Raw genomic sequence first — 16,830 nt, 5'->3', positions numbered from 1 at the left:
CATAAGTGAGCACAACTGGCTTAATAGATTATGGAACAATGGATGTATTATTTTGGATAATGCTAATTGCTGTAACGTCCGTGCCCAGTCGCTCAGTTGTGTCCAAGTCTTTGCGACCCCATGGACTGTATCCTGCCAGGCTCCTCTGTCCATGAGATTTTTTTCAGGCAAGAATACTGGAGTGGGTTGACATTTCCACCTCCAGGGAATCTTCCTGTCCCAGAGATCAAACCCGAGTTTCCTACAACTCCTGCACTGGCAGGCGGATTCTTTACCACTGAGCCACTTGGAAGCAATTGCTATGACATGTAAGCCCCAAATCTCAGTGGCTTAGCGAGGAGAGATTTATTTCTTTCCCACATGAAGTCTAAAATGGGTGCTTCTGTGCAAGGACTGACTCAGGGAACCAGGCTACCTTCCTCTAATTGCTCTACTCTCTTCCACTTATGAAACCTACCTTCACCATATACATTAAGCCAGGAATGGGAAAGGGTGTGGAGGTTGGTATGGAAGAGTGTTTATAGTATCCAGGACTGGAAATGGAGATAATCACTTTCACATTCTATCACAAAACCACTACCACTCACATCAATCACAAGGCCACATCTAACTGCTGGGAAATAGAGTCTAGCTGTGTGTCCAGGAAGAAGAACAGTTTTGGTGATCACTAGTGGTCTGTAGCATGGTGAAATCAAATGTGGCTGTAAAACAGGATAAGGAAGCTCTTGATGTAGTCATATTTGTGTAAAAAAGTAAGGTACAGTATCACTTATGTAAAAGCGAGAACGTATGTATTCATGTTTACCTGTATACCATAAGTAAGCTCTGCAAAGACACAAGAAACTCACCTGTCTGGGTAGGGAGTGGGCAACTGTGTGGAAGGGGAAGACTTCTGTATGCTCCTGATTTTAGAGTTATGTGAATATATTACCATTAAAAAAGCTGAAGAGGCCTGGACCAATCTGAAGGAATTTAGCGAAGTGGGGAGAAAAAAAAAATTTTTTTAAATGTGGATCACTTTCAAAGTCTCTGTTGAATTTGTTACAACATTGTTTCTGTTTTATGTTTTGGTTTTCTGACCTGGAAGCATGTGGGAATCTTAGCTCCCCCACCAGGATTCTGCACCCCAGGCATTGGAAGGCAAAGTCTTAACCACTGGAAGGCAAAGTCTTAACTACTGGATCTCCAAGAAAGTCCCATGAAGGGGAGAATTTAGATACAAAATCTTGGGCTAGATTTTACTGAGAGCAAAGGAAGGCACAGGTTCAGGGCAGAGGCTGGACAGTGAATCCTAGAGAGATTTCCTGAGCCCTTTAGCAGGCAGCTGCAGTGGCTGTTTATATAACCATGTCCTGAAGGCTTCTGGGGGCAACCAGAAATAGATGAGTGCAGAGCTTGTTAGAGTGAGCAGACTCACTCTGCTGGGTAAAAGTCAGGACAGATATCAGAGGAAGTAGAACCTGAGATGCTTTCGGTACAAGCAGTCCTTCCTTCAGAGCGAAGTAGAGGGGCAGCAGGAGCACCCCATTCTGCCCTTGATTTGGGGCAAATATCATCCCTCCTGTTGTAAGGCAAGGATCTAGATGAAGAGAATTCTTATTCTTTTTTTCTTGGCTGTGCTCTGTGGCTTCCAAGATCTTAGGTCCCTGACTGGGGGTTGAACCCAGGCCCCTGCAGTGAAAGTGCTGAGTCCTAACCACTGGACTATCAGGGAATTCCTGAGAGTTCTCATCCTTAATGTGTTCTTCTACTGACTGGTCACATAACTTCAGTTTATTCATTTATTAATAGATATTTGAGTATCTACCTGGTCCAGATATTACAGGTGGTAAGATTATAAACATAAAGGTGAAAGACGTGGTTTTCAGAATTCCTGCCTACAGGAGGCTGCTCAGTCCATGGATGGCCTGAGTGGCTGCTCTCCAGTGGGCAAGAGGTGCTTAATAACGTGGTTTTGGAGGGCTCGCCCACTGTATTGTGCTTCTGTGTCATCGCCTCCCTGTTTCTTCCTCTTGCCCCGAAGAGTCACTAAAAGAGCACCCCTGCCTTTCTGACTTGGCTTCCTTCAGGGCGGCATTGACATGAGCCGTGTGGCTGTAATGGGACATTCATTTGGAGGGGCCACAGCTATTCTGGCCTTGGCCAAGGAGACGCAATTTAGGTGAGTTTCCCAGTGATGCTGCTGTTAGCTCCACATGCCATGCGACCATTCAGCAAGTATTATGTACCCTGCACTGTTTTGGGAGGTGGGGGTTCAGTGGTGAAGAAGAAAGCAAGGTAAACAAAGTAACAAGTAATCAGATCCCCAGCAGGCAAGTGCAAGGAAGAGAAGAAAACAGGCTGATAAGCTAGAGTATCTGGAGGCTTCCTTGCTGCTGCTGCTGCTGCTGCTGCTGTGTTGCTTCAGTCGTGTCCGACTCTGTGTGACCCCATAGACAGCAGCCTGCCAGGCTCCCCCATCCTTGGGATTCTCCAGGCAAGAACACTGGAGTGGGTTGCCATTTCCTCCTCCAATGCATGAAAGTGAAAAGTGAAAGTGAAGTTGCTCAGTCGTGTCCGACTCTTAGGGACCCCGTGGACTGCAGCCTACCAGGCTCCTCCATCCATGGGATTTTCCAGGCAAGAGTACTGGAGTGGGGTGCCATTGCCTTTTCCGGAGGCTTCCTTGAGAAAGTGACGAAAGCTGAGACTTTAAGGAAAAGAAGTCAACCTACGTAAAGGTCTAGAAGATCAGTCTAGGCAGAAGGAACAGCTAAAGGCCCTGAGGTAGAAAGAAGTTTGCTGTGTTAGTGTAGGAGGAGCACAGAGGGGACAGGGGCGGGGCGTATGGGGGGAGTCGCGCAGGATGGGGAACTATGTGATTAGGGAGATAAACCGGCCAGATCACAGGGCCTTTTGGCCAGAGTAAGGAAGTTAGATTTTATTCTAAGTGTGATGGGAAACCACTGAAAATTTTTAAGTATAGAAAAATCTTATTTACATTTAAAAACCACTCTGTGAAGAATGGGGGTTTCTCTAGTGGTTCAGCAGTAAAGAAAGAGCCTATTATGCAGGAGATGCAGGTTCGATTCCTGAGTTGGGAAGATCCTATGGAGGAGGGCATGGCAACCCACTCCAGTATTCTTGCCTGGAGAATACCATGGACAGAGGAGCCTGGCAGGCTGCAGTCCATGGGGTCTCAAAGAGTCTGACACAACTGAATCAACTTAGCACGCACGCATACGTGTGAAGAGTTGGCTGTAGGACAAGACTGGAAACAAGGAGTCTGGTTAGAGGGAGGTGATTTTAGAGTCAAGGTGGGAGATGAGGGATTTGCATTAGGATGGAGGAAGTGGGCTGGAGAGAAGTGATGGAGTCAGGATCGGTTTAGAATTTTCCAGACTTAGTGATGTATGAGAAAAGGAAAGAGAGGAATCGAGGTTTTTCATTTGTGTGCCCATCATTTGAAGGGAAGATGATCGTCCTTTATTGAGATGGAAGAGATCGGGGGTGGGGGGGTAGGATGCTAACCTTAGGACCTTAGTTTTGCCCTTGGTGACAGAGATTGCTGCTTGACAAACTGGCCATGACTTGGAGTTGCGGCCCTAGGGCGGCTTTCCCTGACCACCCTACCGTGTATGCTCTGGGCTGACTTAGCAGCTTGTATTATCAGGGCACTAAGCTATATTTTGCTGCCTTATGTGTTCTGTCTACACTGCTCCCAGAGCTCCCAGAACTGTGTCATTAATCTCTGGATCCACAACACAAGGCTTAAGCACAGAGTAGGTACCGGATAAGTGGAATGAATGAGTAATGAATGAAGTGTCATTCTGTGTGACGCAAGTCTGCTGCCTGAAAGTAGACCCAAGAGAAGAAGGAGATCAGATCCTTGCTTTCAGAGAATTTAAAAATCTAGAAGGATTTTTGGTGGCTTATAAAGAAAGCTGAGTGCTGAAGAATTGATGCTTTTGAACTGTGGTGTTGGAGAAGACTCTTGAGTATCCCTTGGACAGCAAGGAGATCTAACTAAGCCATCCTAAAGGGAATCAGTCCTGAATATTCATTGGAAAGACTGATGCTGAAGCTGAAACTCCAATACTTTGGCCACCTGATTCGAAGAACTGACTCATTTGAAAAGACCCTGATGCTGGGAAAGATTGAAGGCGGAGGAGAAGGGGACGACAGAGGATGAGATGGTTGGATGGCATCGCTGGCTCAATGGACATGAGTTTGAGTAAGCCCCAGGAGTTGGTGATGGACAGGGAAGCCTGGCGTGCTGCAGTCCAGATAATTTAGTCGCAAAGAATCAGACACGACTGAGCTACTGAACTGAACTGAAAAGTGATCTCTAAAAAAGATCCTCACCGAAGGATGTGGGCCCTGGTTCCCCTTCCTGGCTTTCTGAGCCTTTGCCTCACTAAAGGGAGAACTGCACTCTCCCCTCACTACCCTAACTGTCCTTGCTTGGGTTTCTCCATGGCAGTCCCACGTATCTGGTCTTGTTCCAGGTGTGCTGTGGCTTTGGACGCTTGGATGTTTCCTCTGGAGCATGACTTCTACCCCACGGCCCGAGGCCCTATCTTCTTTATCAATGCTGAGAAGTTCCAGACAGTGGAGACTGTCAACTTGATGAAGAAGATTTGTGACCAGCACCACCAATCCAGGATCATAACTGTCCTGTGAGTAAGCCCCAAGGTCATGCCTAATCTCCAGGGTCTGCTCCATTTTCTTCTCAGCTGTGTGGCTCCCTCTAAATTATCTGGAAGTTCTACCCATGGATAGAATGTCTAAATACCTCCTGTATCTCAGAATCTTCATGCCTTTCAAATTTCATATCTGTCCTTCTCCACTTAGCTCTACCTGCAGTGATTTCTTCACTAGTCGGTATGACTTTATGGCAGGATTTACCTTTTGCTTTCTGGAAAAGGAAATCGTGGGATTGTGCATTGCAGAGGAAGAGGTGTGGGTCTGGGTGGACTCCAGGAATCTCTAATCTCCTTTGGGAATTTTATTGAGTCTTTTGGAGAGTGGGGAGATAGCAGACCTGTGACATTCACAAGACAGATTTTTAGAGACCTTCGTGAAAACCTAAATTCAGGTATCTTCCATAAACCATCTATTTTCTGCCTTAGAAAAACCACATTCTTTTCACGTCCATCATTAGCACCATCAGGTGGTTTGATTTTAGGAGCCATTTTTCACAGACAGAAGATTTTGAGTGACTTTAAGAAATGAACTTTACCTAAGAAGTGGCCTACAGCTACAGTTGAAGGGCTAAAGTCTCACTGATAAATCTCCGACTTGATCCTGCCCTGTACTTGAGCCAAATAACACATGTGCTTCAAGGAGCCCGAATCAGCAAAACAACAAGTAACTACGTGTCATGGACCTCTGTACTCATTCAGGTGGTTGAAATGTCAGATCCGAGGGCCGGACTGCTAGAGGCCTGCTCAGTAAACCATGGCTTCTTCCCTTGCCCACATTGGCCCATGCTGTCTTCCATGGGGCCAGCCTCTCCCCTTTCATTTTGATTTCATGGCAGCAGAAAACTGCTGGAGAGTTTCCCCAAGTCATTGAGATTCAGGATAATTGTGACCTCTAGAGGGAAGCGGGGGTGAGAGCAGTTGGAAAAAGGTATGCAGGGACTGTAGATTTAACTCTTGGCAACGTATTATTTCTTAAACTGAGTGCTGGATACTCAAAGTATCCATTATATTTTTCTTTATACTTTCCCATGTGCCTTAAATAATACATTTTAAAGTCAGCTTTTCTTCAGCATATCAAACAGAGTTTGGCATTTAGATCTTCCTTCCCTCATTGAATTGACTAGTAAATTAGTTCTGAGTAATTTAGCTCAAAATGAACCTTGTGAGAATTTCACCTTCAAATTAAGTACATTTGATGTCAAATGACAAATTGTAGTCCAGAAACCCTCTTTTATAAGCACTTGCCCTAACTTTCCTGATTATTTAAAGGCAAGTTATTATTTTTTTTCTGGTTTGCTTTGTGGTGCAGTTCTGAGCTAAAGAAAGAGCTGATATGTTTTGTGAATGTTCAGAAGTCATGGGGTAAGAGCCAAGGGGTGATAGTTCATAATAACATGGGAGTGGCAGGGCCTCCAGGCCTCACCTCCGTGCCCTGACCCCTCTTCAGCTGACTCTGCCTTCTCCCTGCACAGCCAGGCCTTGTGGTCTCAGAGTTGAGGCAGCTTTGCAGCCAGGCTCACCTGCTTTCAAACCTTAGCTCTGTCTCTTACTAACTGTGTGAACTTGGGTAGACCATTTCTCTCCTTTGGTTGTTTCAAAGAGGAAAATACTTCCCTTACTAGATTGTTGTGAGAATTAAGTGAGATAATGCATGTAAAGCACCTTGCACATTGTGGGTGCTTAAATATTTGTGTGCCTTGGCTTCTAGACCCCTACTAGATATTCATTTTTCTTTTCCTCTAGTGGTTCTGTTCATCGGAGTCTAACCGACTTTGTTTTCGTGGCTGGTAACTGGATTAGTAAATTCTTCTCCAGTCACACCCGTGGAAGCTTGGACCCCTATGAAGGTCAGGAGACCGTGGTGCGGGCCATGTTGGCCTTCCTGCAGAAGCATCTTGGTAAGCAGAGAACTGGAGCTTATGGGGCAGCTGGGGAGTACACTGCTTCAAGGGTCAGCCTGCTCCGTCCCTAGAGACTTTTAATAGTTTGAAGAACTGATATTCTAGTTAGCTGCTTTTTGGTTACAAGGACTAGAGATTCACTAATTTACCTTGAGGAAAAAGGGGAGTTTGTTTATGAGAGTACCGCTGGCCAGATGGGAAGGGAAAATTTATAGGAACGGAGGTAGCTTGTAGGACTGACTTCTGTCTCTTGGGCTCAGTCTCTCTGTCTCTTCCTCCCGTGGTATTTCTGTTTCTCTTTACTCCAGTTTCCTCTGTACTTTCCGCTGTGCTTTTCCTCTTGCTGATAACATCTACTTATTTGTAGTTTCTACTTCCTCATCACTTTGGTCGGCTTGAACCACTTGCATCTTGTTCTCTCCCTCATGGTATCCCTTTCATCTTCAGCTCCTGCTGGTCACCACCACATTTTCAGAAATTTCTTAGACCAGATTCCCAAGAGAGACAGCTTGGTGGTACCAGCATCTTTACCCGCCAAAACATACTGTAGGCCCCTGCCCAGCCTGGGCCCGGAGCTCTTTCGATCAGATGTCTCTTTTTGATCCAGTCAGAATGGAGGAGGCTACCTTACTGTGCCAGGCTGACCCCTCAGCAGGTGCTGTGCAGAGGGCAGCGTCCTTCAGAAGGGAGCCATGCTGGCCTGGGATACTAAGGCTTGACCTAACTCTAACCTAAGACCAAGACCTGAGTCTTTGTAAATCCACCCCACTTGCCCTGGGTATCACCCTGAGAAGCCTCAGACCCCTTGCACATGACAACTCTTTAGATATTTGAAGTCACCTCTGGTGTCCTCTCTGTTCATTAAGCGAAATGTTCCTCGTGCCTCCATCCGTTCCCTGTGAAATTTCCCCCTTTGAGTGGGCTGTTCGTTGGTGTGCCTTTGAATGTGTGCTGCCCTGACTTGAATACAACATGCCAGGTATGGTCTGGCCAGTGCCTGGTACCGTGGGACTGTTGCCTCTGTGTTCTGGACGCTAGACTTCCAGCTGGATGGCCTGAGTGTATTAACCTTTCCACCAAATACTAAAAAAATTGGATTTGGATTGAGTTTCCTTTAAAAATGCCTCTATCTTATTTTGTTATTTCTTTCTTTGGCTGAACCTTAGTTGCAGCATGCGAACTCTTAGTTGCAGCATGTGGTATCTAGTTCCCCGACCAAGGATCGAACCCAGGCCCCCTGCTTTGGGAGTGTGGAGTCTGAGCCACTGGACCACCAGGGAAGTCTCTGAATCTGTCCTGTTTTGAATGTACTGACTTTTTAAATCTAAATTTGTGTTTCAGTGTTTCTGCCTGTTTGTTTCATCTTGCTCATCGTGAGCCATTATACTAGCATGAGTTTAGAGCCTTTAGGGTTAGTAGAGAAGGCAATGGCACCCCACTCCAGTACTCTTGCCTGGAAAATCCCATGGACGGAGGAGCCTGGTGGGCTGCAGTCCATGGGGTCGCTAAGAGTTGGACACGACTGAGCGACTTCACTTTCACTTTTTACTTTCATGCATTGGAGAAGGAAATGGCAACCCACTCCAGTGTTCTTGCCTGGAGAATCCCAGGGACGGGGGAGCCTGGTGGGCTGCTTTCTATGAGGTCGCACAGAGTCGGATACTACTGAAGCGACTTAGCAGCAGCAGCAGCAGCAGCAGAGACCTTAGAGCATCATTCTTATCACCTGGCAAGAGAATAATGGATCTGTCTCAAGACTTTAATGGGCCCTGACTACATGGTCTGCTACTCACTTTCCCTGTTTCCTCTTAGGCACCGTATCATTCAGTTCAGTTCAGTTCAGTCACTCAGTCGTGTCTGACTCTTTGCGACCCCATGGACTACAGCACACTAGGCCTCTGTGTCCATCACCAACTCCTGGAGTTTACCCAAACTCATGTCCATTGGGTCAGTGATGCCATCTAACCATCTCATCGTCTGTAGTCCCCTTCTCCTCCTGCCTTCAATTTTTCTCAGCATCAGGGTCTTTTCAAATGAGTCAGCTCTTCTCATCAGGTGGCCAAAGTATTGAAGTTTCAGCTTCAACATCAGTCCTTCCAATGAACACCCAGGACTGATCTCCTTTAGGATGGACTGGTTGGATCTCCTTGCAGTCCAAGGGACTCTCAAGAGTCTTCTCCAACACCACAATTCAAAAACATCAATTCTTTGGCACTCAGCTTTCTTTATAGTCCAATTCTCACATCCATACATGACTACTGGAAATGATCTTTCTCCATCAGAGGGCAGACAGACTGAAAACTGTATCATTAGGGAAGAGCTAAAGATGACAGAGGAGGGATTTCCCTGGTGGTCCAGAGCTTAAGATGCTGTGCTTCCAGTGCAGGGGGCATGGTTTCAATCTCTGGTCTGGAAACAGATCCCATGTGACTCATGATGAAACCAATAAAAATTAAAAAAAAAAAAATTAAAGATGACAGGGGCCCTCTCCATGGCATGATTGGATTCCATTGAGTAGCCATGTCCTCTGAACTAAGATACTCATTACTGGAGACCATCTGATGATTAGGAGAGTCTTAGACTGAGGAAGATTGTTGAGGACAGGCTTGATGCCAGTCCTTCTGCTAAACTACTTTAGTTACTTCAGCATGTATAATCCTGAAGATGGCCCTTTCCAATGAGTGCTTGTGTTATTAACTTCGTTTTACAGATGAGGATAATAAAGCTTAGAGAATTTAAGTAATTTGTCAAGGTTATCTGGTTAGTAAGTGGAAAGCAAGAATTGGGACTTTCCAGGTGGCTCAGCGGTAAAGAATCTGCTTGCCAATTCAGGGGGTGTGGGTTTGATCCCTGGGCCAGGAAGATTCCCCTGGAGAAAGAAATGGCAACCCACTTAAGGATTCTTGCTTGGAAAATCCCATGGACAGAGGAGGCTGGGCCATGGGGTCGCAAAAGAGTCGGACACGACTTAGCGACTAAGCAACAACAAAGCCAGAATGCCCGCTAGACTGTCTGATTGGAAAGCCCCGGTGCTTCATGGCTGCACTGTTTTGCCAGTGGCTCCCAGGATACTCTCAGTCTTCAGGAGACCCAGAAGACAGATCCTAACCCTGATGGGAGGGAAAGGACAGCCAGAAGAGGAGCCTGTCTAGACAAAATGATACTTGTCTTTAATGTCAGAGATGAGGAAGGCTCAGCAGGCAAGAGTCTTCTAGACAGAAGGCACAAAGGCTGGTGTGGGCCTGGTCAGTTTTGCGAAGCTGTGTTTCATGTATCTGGCATTCAGGATAGTGAAATTGTTGGAAAATAAAGGTAGAGAAGTGGGCAGAAGCCAGATCCAGAAACCCATGTATGCCTGAAATAAGTTTGAATTTTATTCCATGGACTGTGAATGCCTTTCTTGGATAAGCAGGGGATTGTCATCATTAGACTTGTGTTTGTAGTCTGACTACATCATGGAGGATAGGCGAGATGGGACAGGTTGAGAGGGAAAAAGCCCAGGTAGGAGGCTCTTGCAGTATCCACTTGATAAGAGGTAAGACGGTAGAAAAAGGCGAAGGCTCTCAGCTTGGGGTACTTAGCTTTGCAAAGAGAGAAAAGCCTTTCTCTGAAAGGCCACTGCTGTTATGATGGCCATCCAGTACGTGTCGTGTGGGAAACTAAAATAGGTTGTAAGTGGCTCAGCTGAACCTCTCACCATTCCTAAAAAATCTCTCTGATCCTGGGAGCTCAGCTCAGTGCTCTGTGATAAACCAGAGGGGTGGTGGGTGGGAGGGAGTCTCAAGAGGGAGGGAATATGTGTATACTTAGAGCCGATTCACGTTGTTGTACAGCAGAAACCAATGCAAAATTGTGAAGCGATTAAGCTTAAATTAAAAAAATAAAATAGAAAACTTAAAATTACCTTTGATCCTAAAAATTATCTCTGAGAGCAGCGTTCTGCTGACACAGGGGTTGTGTTACCTTCTGTTAACAAGATTTGATGTGTCATGCAGCTCCTGTTTCCACCTGCTTATCCTCCCTGCCTCGCTCCTGGAAGACAATTTCACACCTTCGTCTTTCCCTTGAAACCTCTGTTACCTTCCTCCCCTATCTGGTCTCTCAGCTGATTAACTCTGTCTTCCACTTCACTCAGAAAATGGAAGCCATCAGTCCATCTTCGAATCCCAATACCGCATCTCCCTACCTTCTTGCAGAGACTCAGCCTTCCATCTGGTTCCTAGAGATTCCTACTCAGTCGTCTTACTAGGCCAACCCCTCCACTTGTGCACTGGATTTCACCCTCTGGTCTGCTCAAGAGAGCTGTTGTCAACAATTTTCTTTCTCTTTACATTAGATCATCAATTTTTCCCTGTCTGCGGGCTCATTTCATGCTGAAATTTCTCTTTTAAAAATTCTGTCTTGACCCCACACTTTGGCCCCCAGTTACCACCCTGTTTCCCTGACCCTCATGATAGCAGAACTCCTCACGTGAGTGTCTTCACTTTCTCTGATCCTTCTCTTCACTTTCTCTCTCAGGCTTTTGCATCCCACTCCTCCGTGAAACCTTCACAGTACTAAATCCAGCGGCCACCTCTCGTGCCTCATGTCACTGGAACTCTCAGCAGCTTCTAGGAGAGTTGATGAGGCCCTCTTCTGTGAAGCCCTGTCTTTACTTCCAGGACGCCTCACTGCAAATTTTCTCCCACCTCAGTGTCTGCTCCTCCTCCGTCTGCCTTGCTGCCTCCAGGCTCAGTGCTTGGACCTCTTCTCTACCTGTATCCCCCAATGCTGTCTGGTCTTCTGGCTTTAAATGCCATCTCCATGCTGAAAACTCTCCAGTTTGTCTCCAGTTCAGTCTTGCCCATGAACATCAGATTTATTAATTCAACATCTCTACTTGGCCTTCTAAGGGGAATCACACATAATAACAGCTTTCAACTGCAGTCTTTCCTTTCTCAGTTAATAGTAACTCCTTCCTTCGAGTTACTCAAGCCAAAGTCCCATTCTTGCCTCTTCTCTTACACCTCCCATCTAGTCCCTCAGAAAATCCTATTGGCCCTACCTTCAGAATACAAATAGAAAGTCATCATTTGTCACCACCCCCACAGCTACCATCCTGTCCAACTTGTCTGTCACTTAAGAGTTTCCTAACCGGTCTCCCTATTGCCTCCCCTGCCTCCCCACACAGTCCTTTCTTTTTTAAGGGCTTCCCTGTTAGCTCAGCTGGTAAAAAATCCACCTGCAATGCAGGAGACCCCAGTTTGATTCCTGGGTCAGGAAGATCCGGTGGAGAAGGGATAGGCTACCCACTTCCTGTTGCCACCCCTGTGTCCCCACACAGTCCTTTCTTTCTTTTTTAAACTTATTTATTTATTTGGCTGCATTGGGTCTTAGCTGTGGTATGTGGGGTCTTCACTGCAGTGCATGGGCCTCCAAGCTATGGTGCTCTGGCTTAGTTGCCCCATGGTATGTGGGATCCTGGTTCCTAACCAGGAATCGAACCCATGTCCTCTGCATTGGAATGTGGGAATTTTTTTCCCCCTCTAATAATATTTTGTGCTTTGAGATTTTGCACCTGAAAAAAATCATGTATTTTATTCTGGGCTGACCTTGGTCTTCATTGCTGTGTGCAGGCTTTCTCTAGTTCAGTGAGCAGGGGCTCCTCTGGTTGCAGTTCTCAGGCTTCTCATGGCGGTGGCTTCTCTCACTGCAGAGCATGGGCCCTAGGTGCATGCAGTTCTTGGGCTTCTCACGGTGGTGGCTTCTCTCGCCGCAGAGCATGGGCCCTAGGTGCATGCAGTACTCGGGCTTCTCACGGTGGTGGCTTCTCTCGCTGCAGAGCATGGTCTCTAGGTGCATGGGCTTTGGGAGTTGTGGCCTGCAAGCCCAGTGGTTGCGGGCTCTAGAGCACGGCCTCAGTAGCTGTGGTGCACGCACGGGCTTAGTGGTTCTGAGGCATGTAGAATCTTCCTGGACCAGGGATCGAACCCATGCCCCTGCCTTGCCAGGTGGATTCTTGTTCACTGTACCACCAGGGAAGTCCTACACATTTTAAAAAATGTTTACAATTTATCTTTGACTCTGCTGGGTCTTTGCTATGCAGGCTACTGTCTAGTTGCACTGTATGGGCTTCTCTTTGCGGTGGCTTCTCTTGTTGCAGAGCCCGGAGTCTAGGGCTCTCAGGTTTCAGCAGTTGCGGTACGTGGGCTCTTGGAGCACAGGCTCAGTAGTTGTGGTGCCCAGGCTTAGTTGCTCCACGGCATGTGGGGTTTTCCTAGATCAGGGATCAAACCCATGCCTCCTACCTTGGCAGGCGGATTCTTTACCGCTGAGCCACCAAGGAAGCCTGGAAGGAAGATTCTTAACCACTAGACCACCAGGGAAGTCTCCACACTCCTTTCTTTATCAAGCCTTCAGAGTGATCCTTTTAGAAAGAAAGCGAAAGTCGCTTGGTCGTGTCCAACACTTTGCAATCCCTGGACTATACAGGCCATGGAATTCTCCAGGCCAGAACACTGGAGTGGGTAGCCATTTCCTTCTCCAGGGGATCTTCCCCACCCAGGGAACGAACCCGCGTTATAGGCGGATTCTTTACCAGCTGAGCCACCAGGAAAGCCCCCTTTTAGAAAGGAAGCCATATCTTGTCACTCCACTGCTCAGGATCCTACAGTGGCTTCTATTTCTCTGAGAGGCAAAGTCAATGCCCAGCGTCCCTCCTGCGGCTCTTCCCTGGGCCTGCTTCCTTCTCGCTCCACAAGCCTCCACATCCCAGGCACAGTCCCGCTTCAGGCCTTTACCCTGCTGTTCCTGCTGCCTCGAATGTTCTTCCTGCGTAATCTCGTGGCTCACTCTCACCTCCTTCGCTTTTTCGCTCATATCTCACCTTCCCAGGGAGGCTTACGTTGACAACCCTCTTTAAAAACATTGTACCATCCCTTCCTCCCCTCAGCCCTGGTCCCCAGCCACCAGCACTGCCTCTGTCTGGCTCGCTTTTTTGCCACAGCACTGCTCACCTTTTCATATCCTATGTAGGTTCTTTTGTTTATTGTTGTCTCTGCCTCCTAGAATGTGAACTCTGTGAGGATGAGGGTTTCTATTTGTCTGTGGCTGTATTTCTGGCATCAGGAACAAACTGTGGCACACAGCAGTGTGCTCTGCATTTTGTTAAGTGATGATATGGCGCACTGTTCATCGAGGACCTATTCCCTGCCAGGGCCTTGGCAGGGCCTTGGGGATCTGAAGATGAAGGAGAGTGGTTGCTGCCCATGTCCCAGGTTTTTGTTTGTTTTGAACAGAAACACCATTTGCCTGCTCAGCTGTGTCCTGCTCCCTCAGCCTGGGCCTTGGGCCCTGCCTGACTGTTCTCACCGTGTCATTAGCTCCGTCTGCCTATGGTCCCAGGGCCCTCTCTGGAGTCATACCTACTTTATGCTGCTTCATGATGTTCCTGTCCTGTTCTTTCTGCCCTTCGCTGAGGTGGCCATGGCTTCATATTCACTGGCTGGCTTGTGGAGGGTCTCTTGCTCAACAACATCCATGAGGCTGCAAGTGGTTTTTCCCCTTTCTCACCTGTTCTCACCCGGGTTTGAATTCTGTCTCTGCCACTTAACCAGTTTTATTGACATAGGATGAATCTGGTGGCTTTGCTGAGCCTGTTTCCTCAGCTGTAAAATTGGGTCAAGACACAGGGCTCCCCAGGTGGCGCTAGTGGTAAAGGACCTGCCTACAATGCAGGAGACTTAAGAGACGCAAGTTCCTTTCCTGGGTTGGGAAGATCCCGTGGAGGAGGGCATGGCAGCCCACTCTAGTATTCTTGCCTGGAGAATCCCATGGACAGAGGAGCCTGTAGGCTACAGTCCATGGGGTCGCAAAGAGTTGGACATGACTGAAGCAACTTAGCATGTATGCAGTACTTGACACATAGTGATATTATGAAAATTAAATGAAACAATGCATGTTTAGCAAAGTTCCTGGAATGAATTGCCCTTCAGTCAATGCTCCCTTCTGTTATTATTGTCGTTACTGAGTTGTTATGGGTTAAGCAAGTTGTTTAAGAAGCACGTGTAAAAAAGCGCCGAAAGAACAGTAGTTATCATTATGGCTTCCACCATCGCAACCACTATAACCAGTCACTGTAGTATCCCAGATGCTCCTGTCTCTGGGATGACCCACTAAATCCATGGTAGCTACTCTTTGATCTACCTTTACAAGTTTACCTAACCTTTCTGTGTTTTTTTTTCCCCATTCAGACCTGAAAGAGGACTATGACCAGTGGAACAACTTCATTGAAGGCATTGGCCCATCACTAACCCCAGGGGCCCCACACCATCTGTCCAGCCTGTAGGCACAACTGGTCATCTGTGGAAGGTCCCTGAGCTGAGTTCCCGTGTGGGGCCTGCCCAGGGATACCCTTGGCCTCCTATCAGGAAGTGATTGCCATGACCCTTCTGTGTTGATTGAGAGGATATAATCACACTGCTGATTGGTAACGGGGTACTTGAATCTCAGACTTGTCGATCTTAAACTCATGTTGGAACTTGGGTCACTTACTGATGGGCAAACGGGCATTCTGAGGACTGAGCCTTAATGGTATGGGGAACAAGCAGTGGGATGGGGCTGGGGAAGACCTAAGCCCTAAGCTGGGCACTATGAGCCCTATAAACCCAGCCAGCCAACACCCTCACCTTGGGCCAGTATGGCTTCTGCAGTGGAAGAAATGAAGCCAAAGGATGGAGGGAAAATTCCCACCATCCAGGCCTCTAGCCCAACTTAGCACTCTCTTCCTCCTTCTCTGCCTTTCCCTCCTCCCCAGGGCTGCTTGGTGAGTTCTGAGCACTTTGGGTGGCTTTCTAGGATCTGGACCACCATCAGATTTTTCTGTTTATTTTCAAGCCTTCTCATCGCATGAAGCATAGTCCTGGGGCATTTTGTCAGGAGAAGGTATACTTGTTAGCCTATAGAAGGGGCAGATAGCATTGTCATGAGAGCACGGGGAGAGAGGCTGAGGGACAAGGGGTACCCCATAAGCTCTGGATGTCTTAGAGTTTTGCTGAAAATCTCGCTTGACAGGAAACAACATAAGTAGGTAGATGGAGAAAGTAGAATAACAGTGCTAAGTAGCCATTTGAGCAGGCCCTCACCATGAAAGGGAGAGAGTTTGGTCAGTTCTAATGCAGGAAGCCATCTCTAGAGAGAAGTCTAGAAACATTTCGGTTTCGCCTCTTACCTCAGGTACTGTGAGCCTCCAACTTGCTCAGAATCAGGGTGCTCTAGTGGTCTGTCTTCTGGCTCTGAAGTCCTCGCCTCAGAGTGAAGTCAAGCTGTAGACTGAATTTCCGTTTTGTCCCATTTGTAATGTGAATGATATTAATACTCATGTTTGCCTAATGATCTGTTGGAGTATTTTCTATATTTAATCTTCATTACAGCAAGATGGGGAGCCATCTGGAAGTAACTTTTCCTTCTGTCTTTCTTTGATTGCTTACCGCGTATGCCAGTGTGGAAAACGATCTTTAAAAGGAAAGGAAGTCTTCCTAGGGATCTAGTTCAAAGCTCTCTGGGAGTATCAACCTCAGACACCCCTCTCTGCTACTCTAGACCTCTCACTTCAGTCCAAGTGGGAGACCCCAGAGGAGGCAAGAGAAAGAGGGAAGTGCAACTCTCTACGACAGGTCCAAGGTCAGCGTCACCAGAGCGAGCTGGGACAGTGTCTCCCGTCTGTCAGTAGCTGTTCTTTCTCAGAGGTGAAGCACCACGTCCAGGGAGGCTGTGGACCTACCTGGGAAGCCTCTGGATTCCAGTGAGATGTAGCGTAAGGAGGACGTCGTGAAAGCCCCAGGCTCTAGATTTCTATAACCTGGTTTCCTATCGCCAGGCTCCACCACTGCTCTCTGCATACATTTGAGCAAATTACAGTGTCTTTTTAGTCTCAGTTCCTGCATTTCTAAAATGAGGATCTGCATTATGCATACTTAGGATTAAGTGAAAGGGTGTGTAACCCATGTGTTATTTAAAGTATGTTTCCTACTTTCCAAACTTGGGAGATTTTTGTCGTTACCCTATAGCTGTTTTCTACCTGAACTGCTTTTGGCCAGAGAAAATGACCCACATGGTTTTTTTATCCTGAGACTTGCGTGTTGACCCAGTGTGAGGTCCATTTTGTAAATGTTCCATGTCTGCTTAGTAACACTGTACATTCTGAGGTTTTTGGCTTGCTGTGTTACTCAGGCATACATTGTGGATTTCCTTCTGTGAGAGCGAAT

At 47.1% G+C, this 16,830-nt stretch overlaps 1 protein-coding gene and 1 non-coding gene across 3 annotated transcripts in view; one reads left to right on the top strand and one right to left on the bottom strand.

Moving 5' to 3' along the window:
- Positions 1-16,023, top strand: part of PAFAH2 (platelet activating factor acetylhydrolase 2) — a 35,517-nt gene extending 19,494 nt beyond the window's left edge. For both annotated transcript variants that reach the window (XM_070383182.1, XM_005895863.3), the window contains 4 exons: positions 2,070-2,161; positions 4,488-4,658; positions 6,429-6,583; positions 14,818-16,023. In XM_070383182.1, coding sequence (XP_070239283.1) covers positions 2,070-2,161; positions 4,488-4,658; positions 6,429-6,583; positions 14,818-14,912 — 513 coding nt within the window. In that variant the 3' untranslated portion in view covers positions 14,913-16,023. The remainder of the gene's footprint in view (positions 1-2,069; positions 2,162-4,487; positions 4,659-6,428; positions 6,584-14,817) is intronic.
- Positions 1,643-1,714, bottom strand: TRNAE-UUC (transfer RNA glutamic acid (anticodon UUC)). Its single transcript has one exon. It is a non-coding gene; the product is annotated as a tRNA-Glu (tRNA).
- Positions 16,024-16,830: the final 807 nt, after the last annotated feature.

This window comes from Bos mutus, chromosome 2, assembly GCF_027580195.1.
Source record: "Bos mutus isolate GX-2022 chromosome 2, NWIPB_WYAK_1.1, whole genome shotgun sequence".
NCBI lineage: Eukaryota > Metazoa > Chordata > Mammalia > Artiodactyla > Bovidae > Bos > Bos mutus.
The sequence above is the reverse complement of the archived record's forward strand: the minus strand, read 5'-3'. Positions and strand labels throughout refer to the sequence as shown.